This window comes from Bos javanicus, chromosome 1, assembly GCF_032452875.1.
Source record: "Bos javanicus breed banteng chromosome 1, ARS-OSU_banteng_1.0, whole genome shotgun sequence".
NCBI lineage: Eukaryota > Metazoa > Chordata > Mammalia > Artiodactyla > Bovidae > Bos > Bos javanicus.
This window is the reverse complement of record NC_083868.1, coordinates 42332507-42357020: the sequence shown is the minus strand read 5'-3', so window position 1 is coordinate 42357020 and position 24514 is coordinate 42332507. Positions and strand designations below refer to the sequence as shown.

Genomic DNA, 24514 nt, shown 5'->3' with positions numbered 1-24514 from the left:
CATCAACTCTACCACAACAAAAGGATATGGAAGATGTGTATAACACTATCAACTGATATTTACAGAATTCTTCACCCAAGTACAGCAAGATACACATTCTATGGAATTGCAGATGGAACATTCACCATGTTCAACCATATGTGAGTGACTGATCTGATCTAAGAATGAAAATCTTTGAAATAGGTTATTTGATCAAACAGAATTAAATTAGAAATCAATAACAAAAAGACACCTAAAAAATTCCAAATATTTGGGAAATTAAATAATAATACACTACTAAATAATCCAACCATCAAAGAAGAACTTAAAGGTAAGTTAGAAAATACTTTGAGCCAAATAATAAAGAAATATATCAGAATTTGTGAGATAGTTAAATCCTCAGAAAATATGTATTGCTTTAAATGCTTTTATTATAAAAGCTAGATATAAAATGCTTTATAAGAAAATAAATATATAAAGTCAACAATTTCTACTTCGATCTGAAAAAGATAAAGAGAAAATGAAATTCAATTTAAATACAGGAAGTTCAAAATAAAAACAAAAATTTGTTAAAAGAGAGCAGAAATTAATGAAATCTGAAAAAGATACATCTGCAGAGGAAACTGACAAAGTTAAAAGTTTTTCTTGGAAAATTAGTAAAACCGTATAAACTCTCTAAAAGATGGAGCAATAAAAAAGGGAGGAAACATAAATTACCAATATTAGAAATGAAAGAAGATATGTATATCATATGGGTCTTAAAGACATTAAAAGGATAATAAGAGGATGATACAATTTTATGCCAATAAATTCCACAACTTATATAAATTAACAAATTAACAGATTTGGTTATATATTACTAGAAGTGACCCAAGAAGAAATACAGAACTTTAATAGCCCTACCTCATTTAAAGAAATTGAATTTATAGTTCATGCTTCCAACATACACACAAAATCCTGAACCAGATGGCCTCATTAGATTTTATTTAATGCTTAAGAAATAATACCAATTCTTAACAAATCCAAAACATAAAAAAAATAAAGAGGAGGAGTAACTGCTCTTCAAGTCATTTTTTGAGGTCTCTACAGCCCTCCCACAAAATCAGAAGAGGCTATTACAAGAGAGAAAATGACAAAATGAAATCCATTATGCTAAGTGAAATAAGTCAGAAAAAGACAAATACCATATGATCTCACATGTGAAAGCTAAAGAAGACAAACAATATCTACAGAAAACAAAATAATGGATGCAGAGAAGAAACTGGTTGCTGCTGGAGTGGAGAGAGCTTGAAATGGATGAAAGGGGTCAAAAAGTTCAAACTTTCAGTCATGAAATAATTTATGAGATGTAATGTACACCATGGTGACTACAGTTAGTAATACTGTATTGGGTATTTGAAGGTTGCTAAGAATATATCTTAAAAGTTCTCATCACATGAAAAAAAAATTTTCTAACTATGTGTCCTGATGGATGTTAACTAGACTTGTGGTGATCATTTCACAGTACAGTTGACCTTTGCAAAATGTGGGGGTGGAGTTCTGACCTCTGCACATTCAAAAATCTGTGAATAACTTCATGGCTGGCCCCCTGTATCTGCAGTTTCACATTTGTGGATTCAGTCAACTTTGGATCATATAGTACTACTGTGGCATTATTTGAAAAAAACCACACACAAGTAGACCTGTGCAGTTCAAATCCCAGTTGTTCAAAGGCTAATTGTATATACAAATATCAAATCACTATGTTGAATACCTGAAACTGATGTAAAATTATATGTCAATTATATTTCAAAAAATGTTCACACCAACTTTATTCATAATTGCCCTAAACTAGGAACAGTTCAGGTATCAATTACTAAACACTGGATAAACAAACTGTTACAGTAATATAATAAAATATTACAAAGCAAATAAAGGGGTACACAAGTGATACATACATCAACATGGGCAATTCCCCAAAACATTACAATGAATATAAAAACCTAGGCACAAAAATGTATGTACCTTTTCCCACCATTAATATGAAATGGTAAAAAAGGCAAAATTTTGGAGACTGAAATCAGATTAGTAGGTCTTCTTGCCCCTTGTAGGGGTGCTGATTGGAAAGGGGCATGAAAGAACTTAGAGGGTGATGAAAATGTTCTGTTTCTTGTCTGGGAGTGTATAGACAGGAACAGTTACATAAATATATGCATTTGTTAAAATTACAGAACTGTATACGATGGGCTCAATAAGGACAGAAATGGTATGGACCTAACAGAAGCAGAAGATATTAAGAAGAGGTGGCAAGAATACACAGAAGAACTGTACAAAAAAGATCTTCATGACTAAGATAATCACGATGGAGTGATCACTCACCTAGAGCCAGACATCCTGGAATGTGAAGTCAAATGGGCCTTAGAAAGCATCACTACGAACAAAGATAGTGGAGGTGATGGAATTCCAGTTGAGCTATTTCAAATCCTGAAAGATGATGCTGTGAAAGTGCTGCACTCAATATGCCAGCAAATGGAAAACTCAGCAGTGCCCACAGGACTGTTTTCATTCCAGTTTTCATTCCAGGAAAAGGTCAGTTTTCATTCCAATCCCAAAGAATGCTCAAACTACCACACAATTGCACTCATCTCACACACTAGTAAAGTAATGCTCAAAATTTTCCAAGCCAGGCTTCAGCAATACGTGAACGGTGAACTTCCAGATGTTCAAGCTGGTTTTAGAAAAGGCAGAGGAACCAGAGATCAAATTGCCAACATCCGCTGGATCATGGAAAAAGCAAAAGAGTTCCAGAAAAACATCTATTTCTGCTTTACTGACTATGCCAAAGCCTTTGATTGTGTGGATCACAATAAACTGTGGAAAATTCTGAAAGAGATGGGAATACCAAACCACCTGACCTGCCCCTTGAGAAACCTATATGCAGGTCAGGAAGCAACACTTAGAACTGGACATGGAACAACAGACTGGTTCCAAATAGGAAAAGTAGTACATCAACGCTGTATACCGTCACCCAGCTTATTTAACTTATATGCAGATTACATCATGAGAAACGCTGGGCTGGAAGAAACACAAGCTGGAATCAAGATTGCCGGGAGAAATATCAATAACCTCAGATATCTAGATGACACCACCCTTATGGCAGAAAGTGATGAGGAACTACAAAGCCTCCTGATGAAAGTGAAAGAGGAGAGTGAAAAACTTGGCTTAAAGCTCAACATTCAGAAAACTAATATCATGGCATCTGGTTCCATCACTTCATGGGAAATAGATGGGGAAACAGTGGAGGCGGTGTCAGACTTTTATTTTTTGGGGCTCCAAAATCACTGCAGATGTGGTGACTGCAGCCATGAAATTAAAAGACCCTTCCTCCTTGGAAGGAAAGTTATGACCAACCTAGATGGCATATTCAAAGACATTACTTTGTCAACAAAGGTCCATCTAGTCAAGGCTATGGTTTTTCCAGTAGTCATGTATGGATGTGAGAGTTGGACTGTGAGGAAAGCTGAGTGCCGAAGAATTGATGCTTTTGAACTGTGGTGTTGGAGAAGACTCTTGAGAGTCCCTTGGACTGCAATGAGATCCAACCAGTCCATTCTGAAGGAGAACAGTCCTGGGTGTTCTTTGGAAGGAATTTTGCTAAAGCTGAAACTCTAGTACTTTGGCCACCTCATGCGAAAAGTTGACTCACTGGAAAAGACTCTGATGCTGGGAGGGATTGGGGGCAAGAGGAGAAGGGGACGACAGAGGATGAGATGGCTGGATGGCATCACTGACTTGATTGACGTGAGTTTGAGTGAACTCTGGGAGTTATTGATGGACAGGGAGGCCTGGCGTGCTGCGGTTCATGGGGTTTCAAGGAGTCAGACATGACTGAGTGACTGAACTGAACTGATACAGTGTAAACAACATGTTTTGTTGACATCAAAGAACAAAACATCATAGATGACCCGAAAGCACAGACATTACAGACTGAAAGACACAGACATGTACCTGGATGATTCAGAAGAGTACGAAGTTCTTCTTTGGCCACAACCATTCTCAATTTATCACTACTATCAATGACAAAAATAATGGCTTGTCCTTCTCTGTGTAATACAAAGAATGAGAAAAATTAATGATAAACAAACATTTTTCTATGTTAACTATTCATTTGCATATCTTAAACCATTTATTATGTCTTCATGTCCTATGATGATTTATCATTACAGGCGTTGGTGCTGTTCCTTATTAGTTTATATGAGGAATTAATACTGCTATATTTTGGTTAATATATTAACCAAATAAGTCACATTTTGTGCAAAGTAATTTTTATTCATTTGGTCATAACATGGTAAATTTAATGACTCATTTCATAATTTAAAAAAATAACAAGTTGGGCTTTTCTGGTGGTTAAGAATCCACCTGCCAATGCAAGGGACACGGGTTCGATGCCCAGATCCAGGAAGATCCCACATTATGCAGAGTAACTAAGCCCATGTGCTACAATTACCGAACCCACACTCTAGAGCCTGTGAATCACAACTACTGAGCCAAAGCGACTCAACTTCTGAAACCTAGAGCCCATGCTCTGCAATGAGAAGCCACCACAATGAGAAGCCTGCATACTGAAACTGGGAAGTAGCCCCAATCACTACAACTAGAGAAAGCCCATGTGCAGCAACGAACTCAGCATGGTCATAAATTAAATTGTTTTTAAAAAAGGTAAAAACATAATCCTATTACACAGGCACAATCATTAATATTTGCAAATAAATCATTTTTAGCATTTTCTTTGTAAATGTGTGTATGCATATGCACTCAGTCTTGTCCAACTCTTTGCAACCCCATGGACAGCAGCCTGCCAGGCTCCTCTGTACATGGAATTTTCCAAGCAAGAATATTCATATATGAATATCTACATCTGTATTTAAATGGAACCTTGCTGTTTTATTCTGCCTTTCTGATATATATGTACACTTCCTTGATCTTTTTTATAGTAGTTTGAACTACTTTTATATGAAACATTAAAGCATAAAGAAGCTTTCAATAAAGTTTTTTTTGAAAGATGTCTTTCAATAACATCTTTCATTATACTGTAAAGTATAATGAGTATGTCATTAAATATTGTATCAAACTTCTATTGTTGGGCTTCATAGCATACTTCCAATTTTCATTACTATGAAAAACTTTGGGATAAACAGCCTCCCAAATACATTTAAAAAATTTCTTGATACTTTAGGAACAGAATGCCTAGGAATACATACATAAAGTTTTAGATAAACACTGACAAATTAGAAATGCTATATCAATTTTATAATACTATCAGCACTTTTTCCACTCCCTGGCCAGCATGGCTCTTATTCTTTTCAATTTTTTACCATCCTAACACCATATTATTTTACTTTGCATTTTATTAATTTCTTGTTAAGTTCAATATATTTTCATATATTTACTAGACATTCATATATTTTTTGTGACTCACTTATTTCAGTCATAAATCAAGATTTTTAAAGTTCAATGTCATTAGTACTCACATGCATATAAAAAATAAAACAACTTTTTAATACCATTGTCTGCTATCATTTAAAAAGATGAATGCATTTTATTATAGACATACATTACCAGTGGATATAGAAACTGATACAACTGGAAATATATATCAAGAGCTTTAAAAACATTCAGTCACTTTGAGCCAATAATTTCATTTCTGAAATTTATACTAAGGAAACATGAAGTATGACAAAGATTTATACAGTAATATGTTAACTGAAGAATTGTTTATAATCTTCCAAAACTGAGAACAATCTTTATGTCCAAAAACAGAGAAATAATTAAGCAAATTTTGGCATAGGAAGGAATATAAGAAAATATTAGGTTGCCATGAGAGTTACATTCTTTTTATGTTTTCCTGACTTATCAGAGAATGTTAAATGAAAACTATACAGCACATGGTGCATGCTTTAGAAGGCTCCTTTCTCAGTTATGTTAAATGTTATTTCAAAACAGAAGAAACATACTTAAAAGATATATTTTCTAAACATTTACTCCTTTCCCAATATGCACTCTTTATATCTTAGGCTTTATTACTTTTTCAAAGAGAAATATGCAAAAGCTATACAATAATTAACATTACAGGATCAAATGAACGACAAAGTAAACTTCCTTTATAATCTCATTAGTACCCAAATGCTATGATGATGCAGTACATATTACACTAAGAATTTTCTTCTCTCTCAATATATAGTAAGCCTACATTTTTATTAAGAATAATTTTCTTTATATAACTGAGATATGACAAAAATATCATTATAAATAATTCTCAACACACATTCTTTCATATACATGTTTGCCCAGCAGTCCCAGTCATCTGTACTTTTCTGAAAGCAAAAATTATGGCTGGAGGGTATGAACATTTTTCATTTTAACAGATATTGAAAAATTACCCTAAAAAGATGTTACATTATCTGTAAGAGTAGCTTGTTTTGCCAACAGTAGACTTAATTAATCTTTTTAACCTTTTTTCAGTCTAATAGATTAAAATGTACTTGTTCTTTCACAATCAGAAAAATATAGCTACAGAAAATTTACTATTACTATAGATTTCTGAACAGTAATCATATTCAGCATTCCACCTACAGTGTATCTAAAATATTCCTGAATTCATTAACTTCTTCCAAAAAGATTTTAAAGAAAAAGAATGTTAAAATTGGAAAAAAAAATTTCCTTTAAATACTATTTTTTATGTAGTTTTACATTTTCTGTAATAAAAATTTTTTTTAAGTATTAAATACATTTTTAAAAACAGTTGTTTACCAAATAATTGGAAGAGGAATTTAAAAAATCCTATACTGAAAACTCAAGTTGCCTTAAAAACAAAAATACCTCACATTTCCCTGAGAGAATTTAATGCAGAATACCACAAACATAGCATATTTGGATCCTAGCAACTTGATAGCTGTTAATCTGAAGTAACTGGTGAACACCTGATTTGCACATGCAGCAAAACATCTTGTTTAGAACTGCTTGTTGAACAAATGGATCAACTGTTGATGCTGCTATTTTAACTAAATTTATTCAGTAATTATATACTGATCTGTGTGCCCAGAATCATACTTGATCTTGAAGAAATAATCTGAATAAGAAAAAAATCCAACCCCCTTGATTATATGGTTATAAGATTAGAGAAAAATGAATGGTGAAGTACTGTGCCAACAATGGAGCCAGAATAATTGGGCATCTCCACAATAAATGGAATCTCCACAGAGGAGGTGACTTTTGAGCTAGTCCTTAAAGAATGAATATATCAACCTTAAGCTGCAGAGAAGTAGAGTAGAACGGGACATTAAAAACAGAGACAACAGAACATGCAAGGCCCAAGGTTATGAAGAATCTGAACCATTTGACAAATAATGTCAAGTATGATCATATATCTTTTAAAAACTTAGGATGTATACTTAAATTACATAAAAATAAACATTGCAACCTAGCCCACATAATCATTTGGATTTTTAATCACTACTTGTTGTTAAAATATAACCATCTAGTTAACCAACATTTGCAAACATACTTACTTATAATAGTGTTCCCAGAGATTTCTGTATCTTCCTTGACCTGACATGTCAAACACTGTAAAAGACAAACTATAAGACAAAACAAACAACAACAAAAATTATTACATTATAAGCTACTAAAACTTTAAATTATTATCAATCAAAGAAACCACCCTTGAGTATACAGTGTTCAACTTGGGCCAGCTTTCAAGTGCCACAGAATACATTTTTTGAATATAAATATGATTTTATAATAGTAACATATAAAAAATATATTTTTCTTTGCTAGTAAAATTATAATAGTCAGAACAAGGAAGCAACCTAGACGTCCATCAGCAGATGAATGGATAAGAAAGCTGTGGTACATATACACAATGGAGTATTACTCAGCCATTAAAAATATTACATTTGAATCAGTTCTAATGAGGTGGATGAAACTGGAGCCTATTATACAGAGTGAAGTAAGCCAGAAAGAAAAACACCAATACAGTATAACACATATATATGGAATTTAAAAAGATGAAACTCCAATACTTTGGCCACCTCATGCGAAGAGTTGACTCATTGGAAAAGACTCTGATGCTGGGAGGGATTGGGGGCAGGAAGAGAAGGGGATGACAGAGGATGAGATGGCTGGATGGCATCACTGACTCGATGGACGTGAGTTTGGGTGAACTTTGGGAGTTGGTGATGGACAGGGAGGCCTGGCGTGCTGCAATTCAAGGGGTCGCAAAGAGTCGGACACGACTGAGCGATTGAACTGAACTGAACGATAACCCTGTATGTGAGACAGCAAAAGAGATACAGATGTATAGAACAGTCTTTTGGACTCTGTGGGAGAGGGCGAGGGTGGGATGATTTGGGAGAATGGCACTGAAACATGTGCATTATCATATATGATCGATGCATGATACAGGAAGCTCTGGGCTGGTGCACTGGGATGACCCAGAGGGATGGGATGGGATGAGGAGGGAGGTGGGAGGGGGGTTCAGTATGGGGAACACATGTACACCTGTGGTGGATTCATGTCAATGTATGGCAAAACGAATAAAATACTGTAAAGTAATTAGCCTCCAATTAAAATAAATAAATTTATATTAAAAAAATTTTTAAGAAGAGTTTATCTGAAGAATAATCCAGAGATAGTAGTACAAGTATTTTAACGTCAGTGGGCTTCTGAAACAAGATTCCTTTTTCTAAGAGTAGCAGGAATAACTAGATAGATCTAATACCATTTTTCACCCACAACTTCTTAATCACAAGTTTAATAAAATGAATTACCTAGACGATTTGAATTTCTGTATGCTGAATCCTATTGTTGGAACTATATCTTGAGACTGAGCCTTTAAGAAAAGAGACAAAGTTTAGAAATTTGCAATTACCGAAAATGCATTTTTCCTCAGGTTAAAAGTACCCAGTTTTTCCAATTCTAAAATCTGCCACTAAGAAGATGAAAGGATTAAACAAAATCATAATTTTTGCAAGGAGATCATTGTGTGTGAATTCTTTATAGAAGTTTAAGGTTTACTAATTATAAATCTGCATAATGTGTTGTCTTAATTCACATTTTGAGGCTTGCTGAAAGTTACCACCAACTTAAAATAGTTTCACAAGTCTCTTTTAGCTCACATATAGGACTTCCTAATCTTCCATACTTACTGAGTTTGCAAATGCTACAGAGGGGCTTCCCAGGTGGCACTACTGGTAAAGAACCCATCTGCCAATGTAGGAGACATAAGAGAGGTGGGTTCGATCCCTGAGTCGGGAAGATCCCCTGGAGGCGGGCATGGCAACCCACTCCAGTATTCTTGCCTGGAGAATCCCATGGATAGAGGAGCCTGGCAGGATACTGTCCATGGGGTTGCAGAGAGTCAGACACGACTGAAACGACTTAGCAAGCAGGATGCGAGCTACAGAGGATTGTCTTCATGTCTAGATGGTGAATATATATGGTCTCTGCTTTCATGAATTTATAATCTAGAGAAGGTAAACAGCAATAAATAACTAAGATACCAATTGTGAACAGTGCTAAGTACAATGAAAGGTGATTGAGGTGGGAGGCAATGGGGTGGAGGAGGGTTAGTTTAGCAGCCTGTCTGAGAGAGGTGACATCTCACCCAGTAAATGTTAAGAAGGAAAAAAGCTATGACAAGATCTGGGCAAAGAACCACCCAGTCAAAGGAAATAGCCAGAGCAATGACTGCAAGGAAGGGAGGAACTCACCACTCAGGAAAAGTTGAAGGCCTGTATGTCTAAAATATATTTATTAAGGGAAAGACTGTATGTAACCAAGTGAGAGAGGTGGGGCCGTGGTGGAGATCGAGTGGAAAAGAGATTGCAAGAGGGCAAGAGTATAATGGGAGACCTGCTGACATGATCCACCGACAAGTAAAAGACCTTAAATTGGTAAGTTAACTTGTCAATTAAGTTAACTTAATTGTACCATCAAGACTTTATCCTTTTGAATAGAAGTCCATTCACTTTCTGACCCAGATGCCTAGGAGTTATTCTTGACTCTTTCCTTTTTTTACATTCCCCTATACAACAATTCTCTAAGCTTTACTGATTCTGGCTCACTAACTTAGCTTAGGTCCTCATCATTTCTTGCTTCAAATTACTAAAACAGCTCCTGATTACTCCTAACTGCTAATACACCATCTAAACAAGTTACTTCTCTAAGCCTGCGTTTTCTTAAATGTAAAATATATCATTACTACCCTTAACTCTTAGTGTTTTCATGAGAATTAAGTAAGCTAATTGATGCAAAATACCAGTGTCTGGTCCATAGTAAACACTCAATAAATGGTTGTTATCATTAAGAATTACACTCTCACTGATTTCAGTTTCATACCCCAGTCTTCTTCATACTGCCAAAAGTGTAACCTAAAAAAAAAAAATTCCCTTTTGAGTTCATCACGTTGCTTTCATGTAAAAAGAGGAGTAGAGGGAAAATTGCTGCCTCACATCATTATGTTCACTTTGGTAGTTTACTCCTGAAAATTTAAAATTCAAATGGAAAGACATAAGGTGAAAGGTCCCTGGAGCTTGGTCACCTTAATAGTAATGTGCTAGTGAAAAGACTTCCCAGAGCTGCCCTGATTTTGGCTTTCTGGAATTTGTTTACTCAGCTTTCCCTTCTATTCTGTGAGCTGCCTAGTAGTATTCTTCCAAAAATCTATCTCTTTATGTTAGACAGAATTTATTTCCTGTTACTCAGATTCTTACCTAATATCTTAGGGGTCCTTCACTGTACAACAAACTTTGGAATACAGAGTTTCCTAATTTTTGTTGTCCTAAAATACATACTGTTTTGATTTTATGAATTTTCATGTGCCAATGTGATAAAACCATCAGCTATTGCTATTAGGGAAAAAATAACAATAATAACAAAAAGTTAGTTGAACGTTTAAAGAAATCTCAGAAAACACAGCTCAAATGAGTAGCCTTGAACTATAATTCTAATCACTTAACTGTAATTAGAAATTGGCTAGCCTGTCCATAATCACCCAGTTTCTTTACAAACTCTTTTGTTTCCAGAGAAGCTACCCTTTAATTTGCTGTTTTAACAGGGATAAAATTAATCAACTTTCTTTTCTTCACTTCTAAAGTTCTAGTGGAAGATAATTAGAAAGAAGAAACTACACTAATTAACTAGGACAGGACAAGATATGTGAGCTGGTACTTTCAGATTCAAGTGTGATTCATTTTCCTCTAAAGAATCTGAAATAGTCTTCACTGATTAATTTCCCTCTGCCCTATTCAGGAACAAATACATTTGATGATTCTCTAAATTGGACAGGGGATGCTTACAAACCAAGTGAAGAGTGCAGGAATTATTACCTAAGTGTCTCAGGCCATCTGAGATAACCCAGTAATAGATCAATATCAGTAAGACTAGAACAAGGTTTCTAAGAGAGACCCTATTTGATAAGTTTTACTAAATATGTTGAAAATGATATCCTTGGCACGATGAGTAATCATTCACTGCCAAAAAATGAAAATTAAAAAATCACTATCAGTCCATTTGTACAAAATTACATTTAACTACTAAGAAATATTCTAGGTATTTGGGAAATCCCATGGAGAGGAGCCTGGCAGTCTACAGTCCATAGGGCTGCAAAGAGTCAGACGTGTCTTAGCAACTAAAACAACATTATTGAACAATGTAAGATTTATGCTCTTATGAATTTAATTTTATGATGAAGAAAAATGTAATAAACAACTTATCAACTGAATATGTGAAGCAATTTCAGATTGTTTTAAATGTTAAGAATATAAAACTGGATATGATAGAATGAGAGCATTTCTGTTGGGGAATGGGGCAAAAGTTAGAATTTTAGAAGATATTAATAGAGCACATCTCTTAGTTTGACAGTAAGACCAGATTCTTGAAAAGTTATCAGGTTAAAATTACCTCTTTTCTCTCCTTATCAGTTTAGAAAGGATCAGCAACCTTAACATATTAACAACAAATGAACATTAAGAGAGCTTAATATTAAAAACTAGTTTGGGCTCAGGAAGTATCTAGTTATCTAGAAACTGACTTTATCCCTCTACAAAAACATATAAGAGACTATTTTACTATAAAATGAGACTTGTAATTTCTTTCAAGACATTTCCTAATAGAGGATCATAGATTTCTATTCAGTTCAGTTCAGTTCAGTCGCTCACTAGCGTCCAACTCTTTTCGACCCCATGGACCGCAGCACGCCAGGTCTCCCTGTCCATCACCAACTCCCAGAGTTTACCCAAACTCATGTCCATAGAGTCGGTGATGCCATCCAGCCATCTCATCCTCTGTCGTCCCCTTCTCCTCCTGCCTTCAATCCTTCCCAGCATCAGGGTCTTTTCCAATGAGTCAGTTCTTTGTATGATGTGGCCAAAGTATTGGAGTTTCAGCTTCAGCATCAGTCCTTCCAATGAACACTCAGGACTGATCTCTTTTAGGATGGACTGGTTGGATCTCCTTGCAGTCCAAGGGACTCTCAAGAGTCTTCTTCAACACCACAGTTCAAAAGCATCAATTCTTTGGTGCTATATTTTCTTTATAGTCCAACTCTCAAATCCATACGTGACTACTGGAAAAACCATAGCCTTGACTAGACGGACCTTTGTTGGCAAAGTTATGTCTCTGCTTTTTGATTTCTATTACTCACCTTAAATCATTAAAAATAATATTTCTCATAGTGGATATAAGCTCACAAGAGACTGTTTTTGGGTTCAAAGGTAGGGAGGAAGCAAGTGTTTTATCTGTGCCTGGGTGACAGGTTTTAGGGCTTTAAGAAGTCCCATTTCAAGTGTCTTCTTGGCCATAATCACGAAGTTGTTTTTTTTAATTTTTTTTTTTTTTTAAGTAAAACAACTTAATCTGCTCTCAGAAGGTAGAGGTCAATTGCTCTGAGGAGACAGGATAGTTGCCTAAAGATTAATGCTCAGAAAGTGGTGTCAGAAATTAGACGATCCCCTTAAAAATAGCCCTGGAGTTAGTCTAGGCTAGTTCCATAATTCACCAGTGGTAGCAGAGAGATGCATATGCTGGAAAACAAAAGATTGATTAAAAAGCCTCAGTAATTGGCTGCATGCCCAGATGTTCCTGAGGACTCTCCCTGACTAGTATAGTATGTTAGGCAGGGTCAGCAGGTCTTGCACAGGACTAGCCTGAAATTGGGATATTAGAATATTTTAAGATGATACACTGAGCTCAGGATGCCTCCTTCCCCTGCTGCCTCAAATGATCAATAATGTTTAGAGAAGAAAGCTGTTCCCATCCATATCAAAGAAGATTATTCCTAAGGTAATAACCATGTCTTGGGACAGGAGATCACTATACTGTTGGGGATGGTGGAAAGAGATAACGTAATTTCCATTTTGTTCTTTGAATGTCATTTCTGCCAATCTGAGTACAGTAGGCACCAGGGGGCTGGCATACTTTGATACTATTAACTGTGGCTCTGGTTTCAATCATTTTGTACTTATCTGACACAACTTTTACAAAAAAATTTCTTTTGAAGATATTCCTTGATGTAGAAAAAAATGGCAATATCTCCTATAGAATAGTACCTTACCTGAAGAGCTTCCTTATAATCTTGTTCCCTTATGCTACCAGGCTAACCTGCAGAAGTGCTGCACATCACCAGCCACTAAGTTTCTTAATATTAGCCCAGGTTGATCTACTGACAGCCAAACCATCCGTGGAACTAATTATAGACCCACAGCTGAGTATGGTTCTCTGAATTCAATTTGGAGCCCATTCAAGTGGGTAGGGGAGAAGGCAATGGCACCCCACTCCAGTACTCTTGCCTGGAAAATCCCATGGATGGAGGAGCCTGGTAGGCTGCAGTCCATGGGGTCACTAAGAGTTGGACGCGACTGAGCGACTTCCCTTTCACTTTTCACTTTCATGCATTGGAGAAGGAAATGGCAACCCACTCCAGTGTTCTTGCCTGGAGAATCCCAGGGATGGGGGAGCCTGGTGGGCTGCCATCTATGGGGTCACACAGAGTCGGACACGACTGAAGTGACTTAGCAGCAAGTAGGCAGGTTGCTGTATCTTCTTCTTAAAGACTGTTAAAGAAATTTATTACAATCACCTCAGTTAGGAGACAAACTTTTTAACCTGTTCCTTTCCTTATTGGTGAAATCTCTTTTCCCTGCTTTCATATAGAGAAGACTCCATTAAAATGACACTTCTAGCTACTCTATTTCTCCTCTCTAAATTTATTCCTCTTCATGGGTGGGGAGGACTTCTTTGATGTCTGTTTGTGAAATTGAAACAACCTTCTTGGTTCTGCCTCTCTCTCATTGAGAGCCACATGCTTTTTTTTTTTTCCCCATATATTTACTTTGTATTGAATTTGTTAATGACACATAGTTTTTGCACTGCCAAACCATGCCTGAGAATTCAAAGAAAGAAATGGTACAATGGACAGCCTCATCCACCCATCATTCAGCATATTAAAACTTGATTCACGTGCACTTCAATAATTCCACATATCTTTTAAAAAGTTGTAACAAGGGTTGGGATTCTTAAGTCTCCTTGCAGGTCTTTAGATTTCTATGTCATTAAATAACTTTTCCCATATATTTATCTCAGTTCCTCAATAACATAACCCCCAACAAAATTTTGCTGGGAAAAATGCACTTTTCAGGGGATTTATGTGGCTCAAGGTCCAAGAGATTATTTGTTAAAAGATTTTTGTTTCCCATATGATGTCTTCAGATTAACCAAGAATCCTTTGTTTTTCAATCATCCAACCTCTCCTTGGCTGGCTCAGCTACTCACCCAAGCACATCAGAACACAGGCATCCTGCCTGCCACCTCAAGTAACTCCAACATTATTGCCCAGATACACTTTGCAGGTTCCATCAGGTGATTCTGTTCGCTTCCCAGGAGTGGGATTCCTGCATTGACACTTTTATCAAGACTCAACTCCTAGAGGAAAATGCTCCCACAACAGGATAGTTTTACTCACCCATTTGCTTCACTCTTGCCAGTAGCAAGTCTGCAACTCCTACATGTGGCAAAGGGATTTTATTATAGAGAAACCCAGACTCTGCATCAAGTGGTCACATGCCACTTTGAAATATTTCTACCGAAGATACAAAACTAGGAAATTCAGACTATCTCATTAGACGGAAAGACTTTTCAGTAATCCTGGGTAGCATCCTGGTGTCCCTTTTCAGGACTAAAAATTACTGGATGGTTTAAGCTGTAATTATTAAAAACAGAAGTGCTACATCACCTGTCTTTCGCCTCTGACTCTCCAAAATGATCAACTTAAAGACATACCAAAAGATTGATACCAAAGCTAGGCTGGGACAATCACTGCATCTACAGAATACCTAACACCTTAAATGTTTGGGCACAAGAGCATCTGGAATTCTTGTCAAAGATCATGCAAGATCTGTGAAACTTAAGTGTATTTCAGGTTGAGGTTCTGCTCTTACAGCTTTGAATTTGTAAGGACAGGACAGTGACTCCCTTGGCCTGAGTAGAAACTAAACAAAGTCTTTCCACCAGTTTACTATACAATTTAGACCTGATTAGAGGAGGCTTTAGCAGCACCTGAAGTAGAGCCCCCTGCATTTACTGCCCTTTACATTAAAGGCCATTTAGTTCCACTCTAGGGATTGGCAAATTCATGAGACATTTCACAATTCCAATGCATACTTCAGGTTACTAAGCTAAGCAATATGCTCTGTAAAAGAACTATTCCAAGTGATAGCAAAAAAAAAAAAAAAAAAAAAAGCCTTAATATGGAACACAGAAAAAGCATTACCCAAATAAAAAATTACTAAAAGAAATAAGATTCTTCCCTCCTACCCCTTTCCCCACTTGGTGACCAAAGTTTGAATTTAATTTGTGGTTACCTCACAATACAACTCAAAGTTTTAAATTATAAATCAGAGCCCTATAGATTTTCCAAGCACATCAGTTCTTTTGAGAGCAGCATGTTCTAGGAAGTCTAATCCAGCCACAGTCCACCTCAGAGTGTTCCTTATAGATGGGGCACAGGACAGGTTAATTAAGGTCACTTAAATCTTCATCTTTTATTACAGCAGATCAGAACCCAGATGGCTGACTTTCTGCAGGATTTCTGATAGGAATCCAGTAGAGCTGGTTTCAAGTTTCACATCGATACTTAATAGCTGTAACCTTTTTATCCAGAAGTTGTGATCCACATGAAGTCCACAATGAGTGCAGCAAATCTGAGGTAGTCAACCCTTAGGAAGGCTCAGTATTTCCAGCTTTCTACATGCTTGGTAGTGGACTGCAGGGATGGGTGCGTGTCACTATAGATTTCTGGTGGTCCTTGTGGTGCTTTCCTTGTTGTGGTCAACCTGGCTCCAGGAGGCCTATACACGCCACTAGTCATTGTTGGTTCTGGGGTTTCTGTAACAACTACTGGAGCAGGAGGTACTTGTACTAGAGCAGTTTTATTCCAAGGGCCTGAAGATTTTTCTACACCACCACCACCACCTCCACCTTCTTCCCAATTATCACTTGGATCTTCTCTCTTTTCATCTTCTTCCTTTTCACTTATTTGCATTGCTTGAACTCTTAGGCCGCTGTAATCAACTTCTTTTTGCTCAAATTCTTTCTACTCATCTTCCTCCTTTGTCACAACCTTGGTGGCGGCCCCAGGGCCAGTGGCCCCCAGGCCTGCGGTCCCGCTATCGCCTGGCCGGGTCCCCACGCCTGCCCCACCGCCCGCTGCGTCCGTGGCTCCACTGCTCCCGCCAGCGCCTCCCGCCGCGCTCGCCGCCTGGTTGCTCCGCTCCTTCTTCTTTTTATCTCTCTTGGTGAAGAAGCTGTCTAGGCTCCGCTCCTCCGTCTCAGCCACGGCCCCGGCCTCCTTGGCCCGGATGGGTGGGGCCGGCGGCGGGCCAGGCCCACTGGGGCTCCGAGCTCGGGGTAGAGGCCGGCTCGGGGCTCAAGCTCCCGGGCGCAGCGACCCACATGCTTCTTGAAACCATGCATTCTCATCTGTTCTTAACCATGCAGTAAACCTAGACAAGCAGGATCTCTCCCTGAGGAGCAAAGCTTGAATTCTGGGACATGAATCATAGCTCAAGAGAGTGTTAGCAAGTCCTCTGCTGCTGCTGCTGCTAAGTCACTTCAGTCGTGTCCGACTCTGTGTGACCCCATAGACGGCAGCCACCAGGCTCCCCCGTCCCTGGGATTCTCCAGGCAAGAACACTGGAGTGGTCTGCCATTTCCTTCTCCAATGCATGAAAGTGAAAAGTGAAAGTGAAGTCACTCAGTCCTGTCTGACTCTTAGGGACCCCATGGACTGCAACCTACCAGGCTCCTCCATCCATGGGATTTTCCAGGCAAGAGTACTGGAGTGGGGTGCCATTGCCTTCTCCGAGCAAGTCCTCTGGCCAGACCTAAACCTTGCCCTCCAAAATTAATATTTCAATAAAACTGCTATGTTTTTTAAAATCTCTGACTTTAGCACATCTATTTCAGCTGATTCCCAACTTGATTGGAGAGCCCCTTAAAACTCCTAAATTACCTTTTTTTTTTTTTTCAGTCCTGTGTCTTTATTAAAGAAAGTTAGAAAGAAACTAGATCTGACAAACAATGGGTGACGTGCTGGCTAGAAGGGAGGGTGCTGGGCTTAGGCCCGGGGGATTCAAGGGCAGACTGATGGCCTGGGAGGGACCAAGAAGATCAGGTCCTGGCAGCAGCTGAGGAAGTGCCCGAGGATGAGGATTCATGGGGGTGGGTGATCAGCTGGTTCTGCAGGGGGTCCAGGGCGGTCCTTGGACCCCCTTTCTTGAGACCACCCTTTCTTGTCTACCTAGATCATCCATTGGTCCTGATCCTGTTCGTTGCCTTCCATGTCCACCTCATTGACCTCTCCGTCATCAGGTGACTCATTGTAGTCATTCATCTCATCCATGTCCTGCATGTCCTCGTCATCCTCTGAGTCCTCTTCACTGTCCTCGTCGTCATCTTCATCTTCCTCTTCCTCGTCGTCATAGTGCTCTGAGGCCGGCTTGCCAATAGGTACCAGGTTGTTGTCTTTCTCTGCAATGCTCTGGAGCCAGGCCTGATGCTGCTGTTCTTGCTGCTGCAGCTCTGTCTCCTCCACACAGGGTCGATCCAGATTAAACCACAGTGTCTCAGTCACACGGGGGAACAGTGAGGGGAACAAGGTGGACATGGCTCTCTCGAGGAAGCGGCCAATGAGTTGGAGCGCTTTAATGTTAAGGGGAGTGTGAGCAGGCAGCTCCTGAGGAGGCGGATCAGGAGAATGGGGTTTCTCTGGGGTAGGGAGGGAAGGAGGGACGAGGAGTCCTAAATTACCTTCTAACTCTATTTTCAACTTCTTATCCCAGCTGTCTCAAACTAACTGCCATCTGAAAATACACCAGTAGTTAGTTGTTTCACATGGCAAACTCTCCCATGTAGAAGAAGGGAATGATGACCTCAAGAAAAGAAATGATGGCATTTTTGTAATTTGAGAGCAATCTCAAATTAAACAGAAGTGAAAATGAAGCTGTTGGGGAAAAGGCGGTGGGGGACAGTAGGAGTTCTCATTCTGCCCAACCTGAAGCACTATTTGGAGGCGATGAAGTCCACTTTCAATTACCATATTTAGGAGCAATGCTTCCTACTATTCAGCCTGTCAGTCATTAAGAGCACCAGTTTCCTAATTTTGAACCATCTGCTCGATTTATGGTGGGCTGCTGTCTATGGGGTCGCACAGAGTTGGACACGACTGAAGTGACTTAGCAGCAGTGGCAGCTCAATTTATATGCAGGCTATATATTTTTTCATCAACATTTTCCATTGATTGACTAATGGTTTTTATCTACATAAAAGTATTTACAACTGTCAATGTTAACTGTTTACCTCTATCCACTCTCCTAATCTTTCATACTTTGTTGTTGTTTAGTAACTAAGTCATGTCCGACTCTTTGCAACGCTATGAACTGTAGCCTGCAAGGCTCCTCTGTCCATGGGATTTCCTAGGCAAAAATACTGGAGTGGGTTGCCATTTCCTTCTCCATAGGACCTTAACAACCCAGGGATCAAGCTCACTTCTCCTGCACTGGCAGGTGGGTTCTTTACCACTGAGCCACCAGGGAAGCCCCTCTTTCGTACTTACAGGACCCCAATTACTAATGGAAGCAGCAATATGTCCTGCTTTAAAAAAAAAATCCAGCCTCATTTACAGATAGGGTAGCCAGTGAGGTGAAAAAGTCATTAGTTGAGGCTTCTGAGTAAGCTCTTTAAAGAGGACTTATTTGGCAGGAAGACTTATTCTTTTGCCTTGTTCTTTTCTCATCTCTGCAACTTAGGATATAGACAGCATATTAAAAAGCAGAGACATTATTTTGCCAACAAAGATCCATCTAGTTAAGGCTATGGTTTTTCCAGTGGTCATGTATGGATGTGAGAGTTGGACTATAAAGAAAGATGAGTGCTGAAGAATTGATGCTTTTGAACTGTGGTGTTGGAGAAGACTCTTGAGAGTCCCTTGGACGGCAAGGAGATCCAACCAGTCCATTCTGAAGGAGATCAGTCCTGAGTGTTCACTGGAAGGACTGATGTTGAAGCTGAAACTCCAATACTTTGGCCACCTGATGCGAAGAACTGACTCACTGGAAAAGACCCTGATGCTGGGAAAGAGCGAAGGCGGGAGGAAAAGGGGACAACAGAGGATGAGATGGTTGGATTGCATCACCAACTTAATGGACATGAGTTTGGGTAGGCTCCAGGAGTTGGTGATGGACAGGGAGGCCTGGCGTCCAGCAGTACATGGGGTCGCAAAGAGTCAGACACAACTGAGCAACTGAACTGAACTGAGGATAGTTAACTAAGATGGCCATGTGGAGATTCTGAAGACCCTGAAGAAAACCAGGCACTAAGGATAGCAGAGAGGAAAGATGGAAGATGCCTGGACCATGCAGCTGCCACACCAGCTCTGGAATATTTATTCTGGACTCACTGAGATGACAGAAAAAGAAGCCTCCATCTTCAGTCCACTGTTATGTCGGTTTTCTTTATATACAGCAGAACCTAATTGTAGCTTATACTTCCCAGATGGAACAGTAGTAAAGAATAGGCTTTCCAATGCAGGAGGCACAAGAGGTTTGATCCCTGGGTGGGGAAGATCTCCTGGAGTAGGAAATGGCAACTAACTCCAGTATTCTTCCTTGGAAAATTCCATGGACAGAGGAGTCTGTCAGGCTATACTCCATGGGGTTTCAAAGAGTTGGACAAGACTGGGCACACAGCACAACTGGGTACACAGCACAACATAACTCATACATTATGTGGTGAATGTACTAGCTTATACATATATTTCACTTATTTAAATAATACATTCATGTATTGATGACTTACATGACTTAAAGTCATCTTGCTTGCTACTACCGATATGCATGTAACACTATTGGGAACGGCTAATTATCCATAGAATCTGTAAAAATGATCCACCTTTCCCTTTGTTTTGCTCCTCTTGTAAAGAGAAAGTCAAAACGAAGGCAATGCTACCTGCATGTAAACTCCACAAATTTTTGAAGAGCTTTTGTGAAGAAAAGGCATTTGGAAAATATTCCAGTTTAAATAGTCAAGATTTACCTACATATCAGCATAAAATACACTTCACGTTATGGCTGGCTGATACTTATTACTTTACTAAAGGTATCACAAATTTAATAAGATTTCATAATGTGACAATGAAGTTGCAATGACAGACAAAATAACCCTCCATTAGCTTTCTTTAGCAGAAAATATATAATGTATCTAACAAATATACTTACATTTGAAGGTTTAAGTTTATTAATGATTGTTGTTTTGCCACTATTATCCAGCCCAAGGCACAAAACATGAACCTCCTTCTTTTTGAGGCCAAGCAAGCCTGAAAGTCTGTCTAGCAATCCCATAATGTGAGGCAAGGATTCACAAATCAGCTGCAAGTCAAGGGAAAAAAAAATTAACACAGGCACCTTAAATATGGAGAATATAAGCATATGCATACCAAATTTTCAGAATTTAAAGTCAGTGATATTGTGAAAACCATGTCAATGTAGCTTTGCATTTAGTAAACAGAGTTTAAGCTGATTAACAGAAAGGAGTCTTAACTGAAATGCAGATTGGCAGCTAATAACCCCTAGCAACATAGAATAATGCCTTTGAAATAAATGTACATTTCTTATTGTAACTTATAATACTTAAGAACAAAATGTGGTTTACTTAATATCCTATGGAGTCTCCCATTTGTGATACTTGAGAACATCTGCAGCCTTTTCTGGAAATCTGGAAATGTATGGGTAGTGATGTTCACATGGAGCCTGCTGCTAAAATAGAAAGTAGAAGGCAGACCAGAATAACAAAAAAACTGAAATTTTAGGCTGCCTCATTTGAGTCCACTGGTTAAATCTTTTTCTAAAGCTAACCCCATTGTTGCATTTTGCAATAATATGAAGTAATAAATATTAAATTCACCATTTTTGTTTGCTGACCATATTCACTTTAGACAGAAACAAGAAATCCTAATTGATACATTCATCTTAACTTTTCCTTTGTCCTTACATATCTTGGTATTTTTGTAAGTCAACACAAATCCATTTGGGAAGGTTATGTATAAAACACACACATACACACAAACTGAACCTTAATACATTTTTGTTTCTTTGAAATTATAACTTATATGAAATATTCTGTTAAGTATTTTTTAAAAGAATTTTAACTAATGTACTAGTGAAGAATATGAGCGTAAATACCCATCTTACATTTTAATCTCCTTTTCTCAAATACTATAAAAATTTCCTTGTTAATCTGTTCTGAAGTTAATTTGTCCCTGAAGTCCCCGTTCAAAAATCCTTCAAATGCAAACTTTCAAAAAAACTCCATCAGCAATGCAAATGTGTAAGTATTTTGATGTCAAGTAAAATTACTGATGACATATGGCTGGCTATGTGATAACTTTATGGCTATTCATACCCTTCCAAGGTACTGTTAGATTTAGACTTCAAATCTCCCAAAGATACTTCCTTTGGGTAAACCACCATCCCAGTCCCTCAAAACATTAAAATGTGGTGGGAGAAGAGAGATACATACCCCTTTTGGCAGCCGTCAACTGTGGCAGGGACTGCTACAGCAGTAACCACTATATACCTGTATTCCAAACATTTCCTAATACTCTCCAAACCACCATTTTAAAAATTCTCTAAATACTAGTCTCATCTCTATCTAGAAACTTGCCATCTTACAGCTCCTTCAGTATTTTTTATTCCATACCAAAAAAGGCAAGACCATACCTTGAAGGATGTGAGGATGCAGCAACTTGAAGTAAGTTTCCAAGACAACTACATCTGAAAGGGGGCTGCATCATCAGTTTCGGTTAGGCCCCTTCAGGGATCATTATGGACAGAAATTTCAAAACTGAAATTGGAAAATGATGTGCAGAAGGGAGGGTGCAGTGCCCTAACCAAACACAGGGCCACAGTTGTCTTACCCAAGGGATGGGTTTCATTTGAGATATTCAGCTTGTGCTGCTTGAATTGACTTTTCTTGTGGTAGAGATTCAAATCTCACTCAATCCATTCCTTTAAATCTCAGCTTAAGCATAGGCATTTGTAGAATCTGCTTTAAGTTAGCTTTTTGATATCATCAAACAATTCATACAGATCATTTTAATTTAATTTGCCATTACTCACTATGCTATTAATTATACTAAGCATATTGATATACTCTTGTATCTTGTTTTTCATTTCTGATAGGATTTTGAATACTTTAAAAATATGACCACTTCTTGTATCATCCCCCTCTGAACAGGGCATTGATTGTTAAAAGCCTGATATCTGAATGTTTGTTTTTTCACAGAACTATGGATTTTGATTTTCCGTTCCCTTTTCCTGGATTATCAAACACCTGATGCTTGTGACTGAAATGCTTTGGGACACACAATTTAAAAAAGAAGTCAGCTGTTCTAAAAGATATAATTACATTTATTGAAGTTGCTTTGTAAACAAGTATCACATAGTCTTATATATGCTTCTATTTTTTAGTAATTATACATTTTTATAAATTTACTTTTTGCATGTATGAAATAAGGAAATAAAAGATAACAGTTTAAGTCACTCAATATTCATCAGCCATGTCCTGGGTGCACAGGAGGAAATGCAATTAGAGTCCTAGAGCCATGATTCTCCACCCTGGTTGCACACTGAAGCCAACTAATTGGATTAGTATTTCTGAAGATGGCATCAGGGCATCCGTATTTTAAAGAACCACACAGTGTTTCTGACGTAGAATCACTATTGAGAATGTGAGACTTTTAGAATAAAGTCTAAAATTTCATGCATAGCTTTTAAACTTGTACACAATTTGGCGCCAATCCACCTTTTCAGTTCCTTATCTTACTCTTTCCTCTCTATGCACACCAGACAATCAAATTCCCTTAGCTGTTATCCGAGAAACAGCTTTTTTTTTTTTTTTGGTCGCGCGCGGGGCATGACGATATTAGCTCCCCAACCAGGGATGGAAGCTGTGCCCCCTGCAGTGGAAGCGCGGAGTCTCAACTACTGAACCGCCAGGCAAGTCACAGAAACTGCTTTCTAAAGGACTTTTAAAACTTGTTGCCAGAAAAATCCTAAAGAATTTGGATGCTATCGACAGTTAAGAGCTTGGAAGGTAGGCTATAGGGAGAGAGGAGTTGAGCAAAGGAAACACCGTGAGAGGTACTTTGTAACTCTATAAAAATGTTTTCAGGGAGAATTACAGAACACTCTTCCTACCCCCAATAAACATTTTCATTCAGCTTTCAGTTTTTGATGGTGAAATTTCAATTACACTTTCTACACAGCAAACAAAAAGGCCCCAATTGGGCAGTGTTAAAATCATCCAATAAAACAAAAATTCACCCAAAGCAGTTCAATGAGTTTTCTGAGCCACCAGCCCACTTTTTTTTTTAGTCCTCACACATTAGAAACAACTACACGGAGTGAAAAACATGAAGGAGCAATTCTAAAACTGGTGGGGGCGGGGACTGCAGGCGGCTCTGGACACAAACATCGGGGTTGAGGAGATACCTGCTCTTTGCGGTTAGTCTTGTGGGCCCGGGAGCTGCTGAAGAACAGGAATGAACGCACTCGCTCGTCTCCGTCTCGGGGATGGGAATATGGTGCGGGGGTTCTGGGTACCTTTCTTTCTAGGCCTCCACAGAAAGGATGCCTGGACCAGAGCAAAGCCGCCTCCGCAAGTTGGGTAAAGGGATAGTAGTCTCTTCCTCAGCCGAAGTGTCTGCGGCTGGGCAGGCGCCTAGGTGCGTGGCGTTCCCACGGCAACCGGAGGTTCTTCCGGTCCAGAGCCACGCCTCCTCAGAGGTCTTAGCGCGTCTGCCGCCTTGCTCCTGTTAAACGGATTGACGAGCTTCCCAAAATGCCTGAGGAACAGTGAGGAGTATTAAAGAACTGTGAGCAAGGGTGACGGGTTGAACTGCCGCCTCCTTGCCAGGAACCGCGCAGCCCCGCTGTGGAGCATGATG

The 24514-nt window shown here is 38.6% G+C and overlaps 2 protein-coding genes across 2 annotated transcripts in view; both read right to left on the bottom strand.

Moving 5' to 3' along the window:
* Positions 1-24514, bottom strand: part of ARL6 (ADP ribosylation factor like GTPase 6) — a 39396-nt gene extending 14882 nt beyond the window's left edge. The window contains exons 1-5 of the mRNA XM_061438148.1: positions 24060-24514; positions 20787-20936; positions 8787-8848; positions 7527-7595; positions 3967-4061 (exon numbers count right to left, since the gene is read on the bottom strand). Of these exons, the coding sequence (XP_061294132.1) occupies positions 3967-4061; positions 7527-7595; positions 8787-8848; positions 20787-20909 (349 nt within the window). The 5' untranslated portion in view covers positions 20910-20936; positions 24060-24514. The remainder of the gene's footprint in view (positions 1-3966; positions 4062-7526; positions 7596-8786; positions 8849-20786; positions 20937-24059) is intronic.
* LOC133260115 (anaphase-promoting complex subunit 15) lies at positions 14322-18202 on the bottom strand. The gene has a single exon (XM_061438288.1). It carries the CDS (start codon positions 18176-18178, stop codon positions 17813-17815), a length of 366 nt encoding a protein of 121 aa, XP_061294272.1. The 5' UTR covers positions 18179-18202; the 3' UTR covers positions 14322-17812.

What these genes read in the sequence shown, in the direction of transcription:
- LOC133260115 (XM_061438288.1), bottom strand. Translation starts at nt 18,178, where the DNA reads ATGTCCACCTTGTTCCCCTCACTGTTCCCCCGTGTGACTGAGACACTG.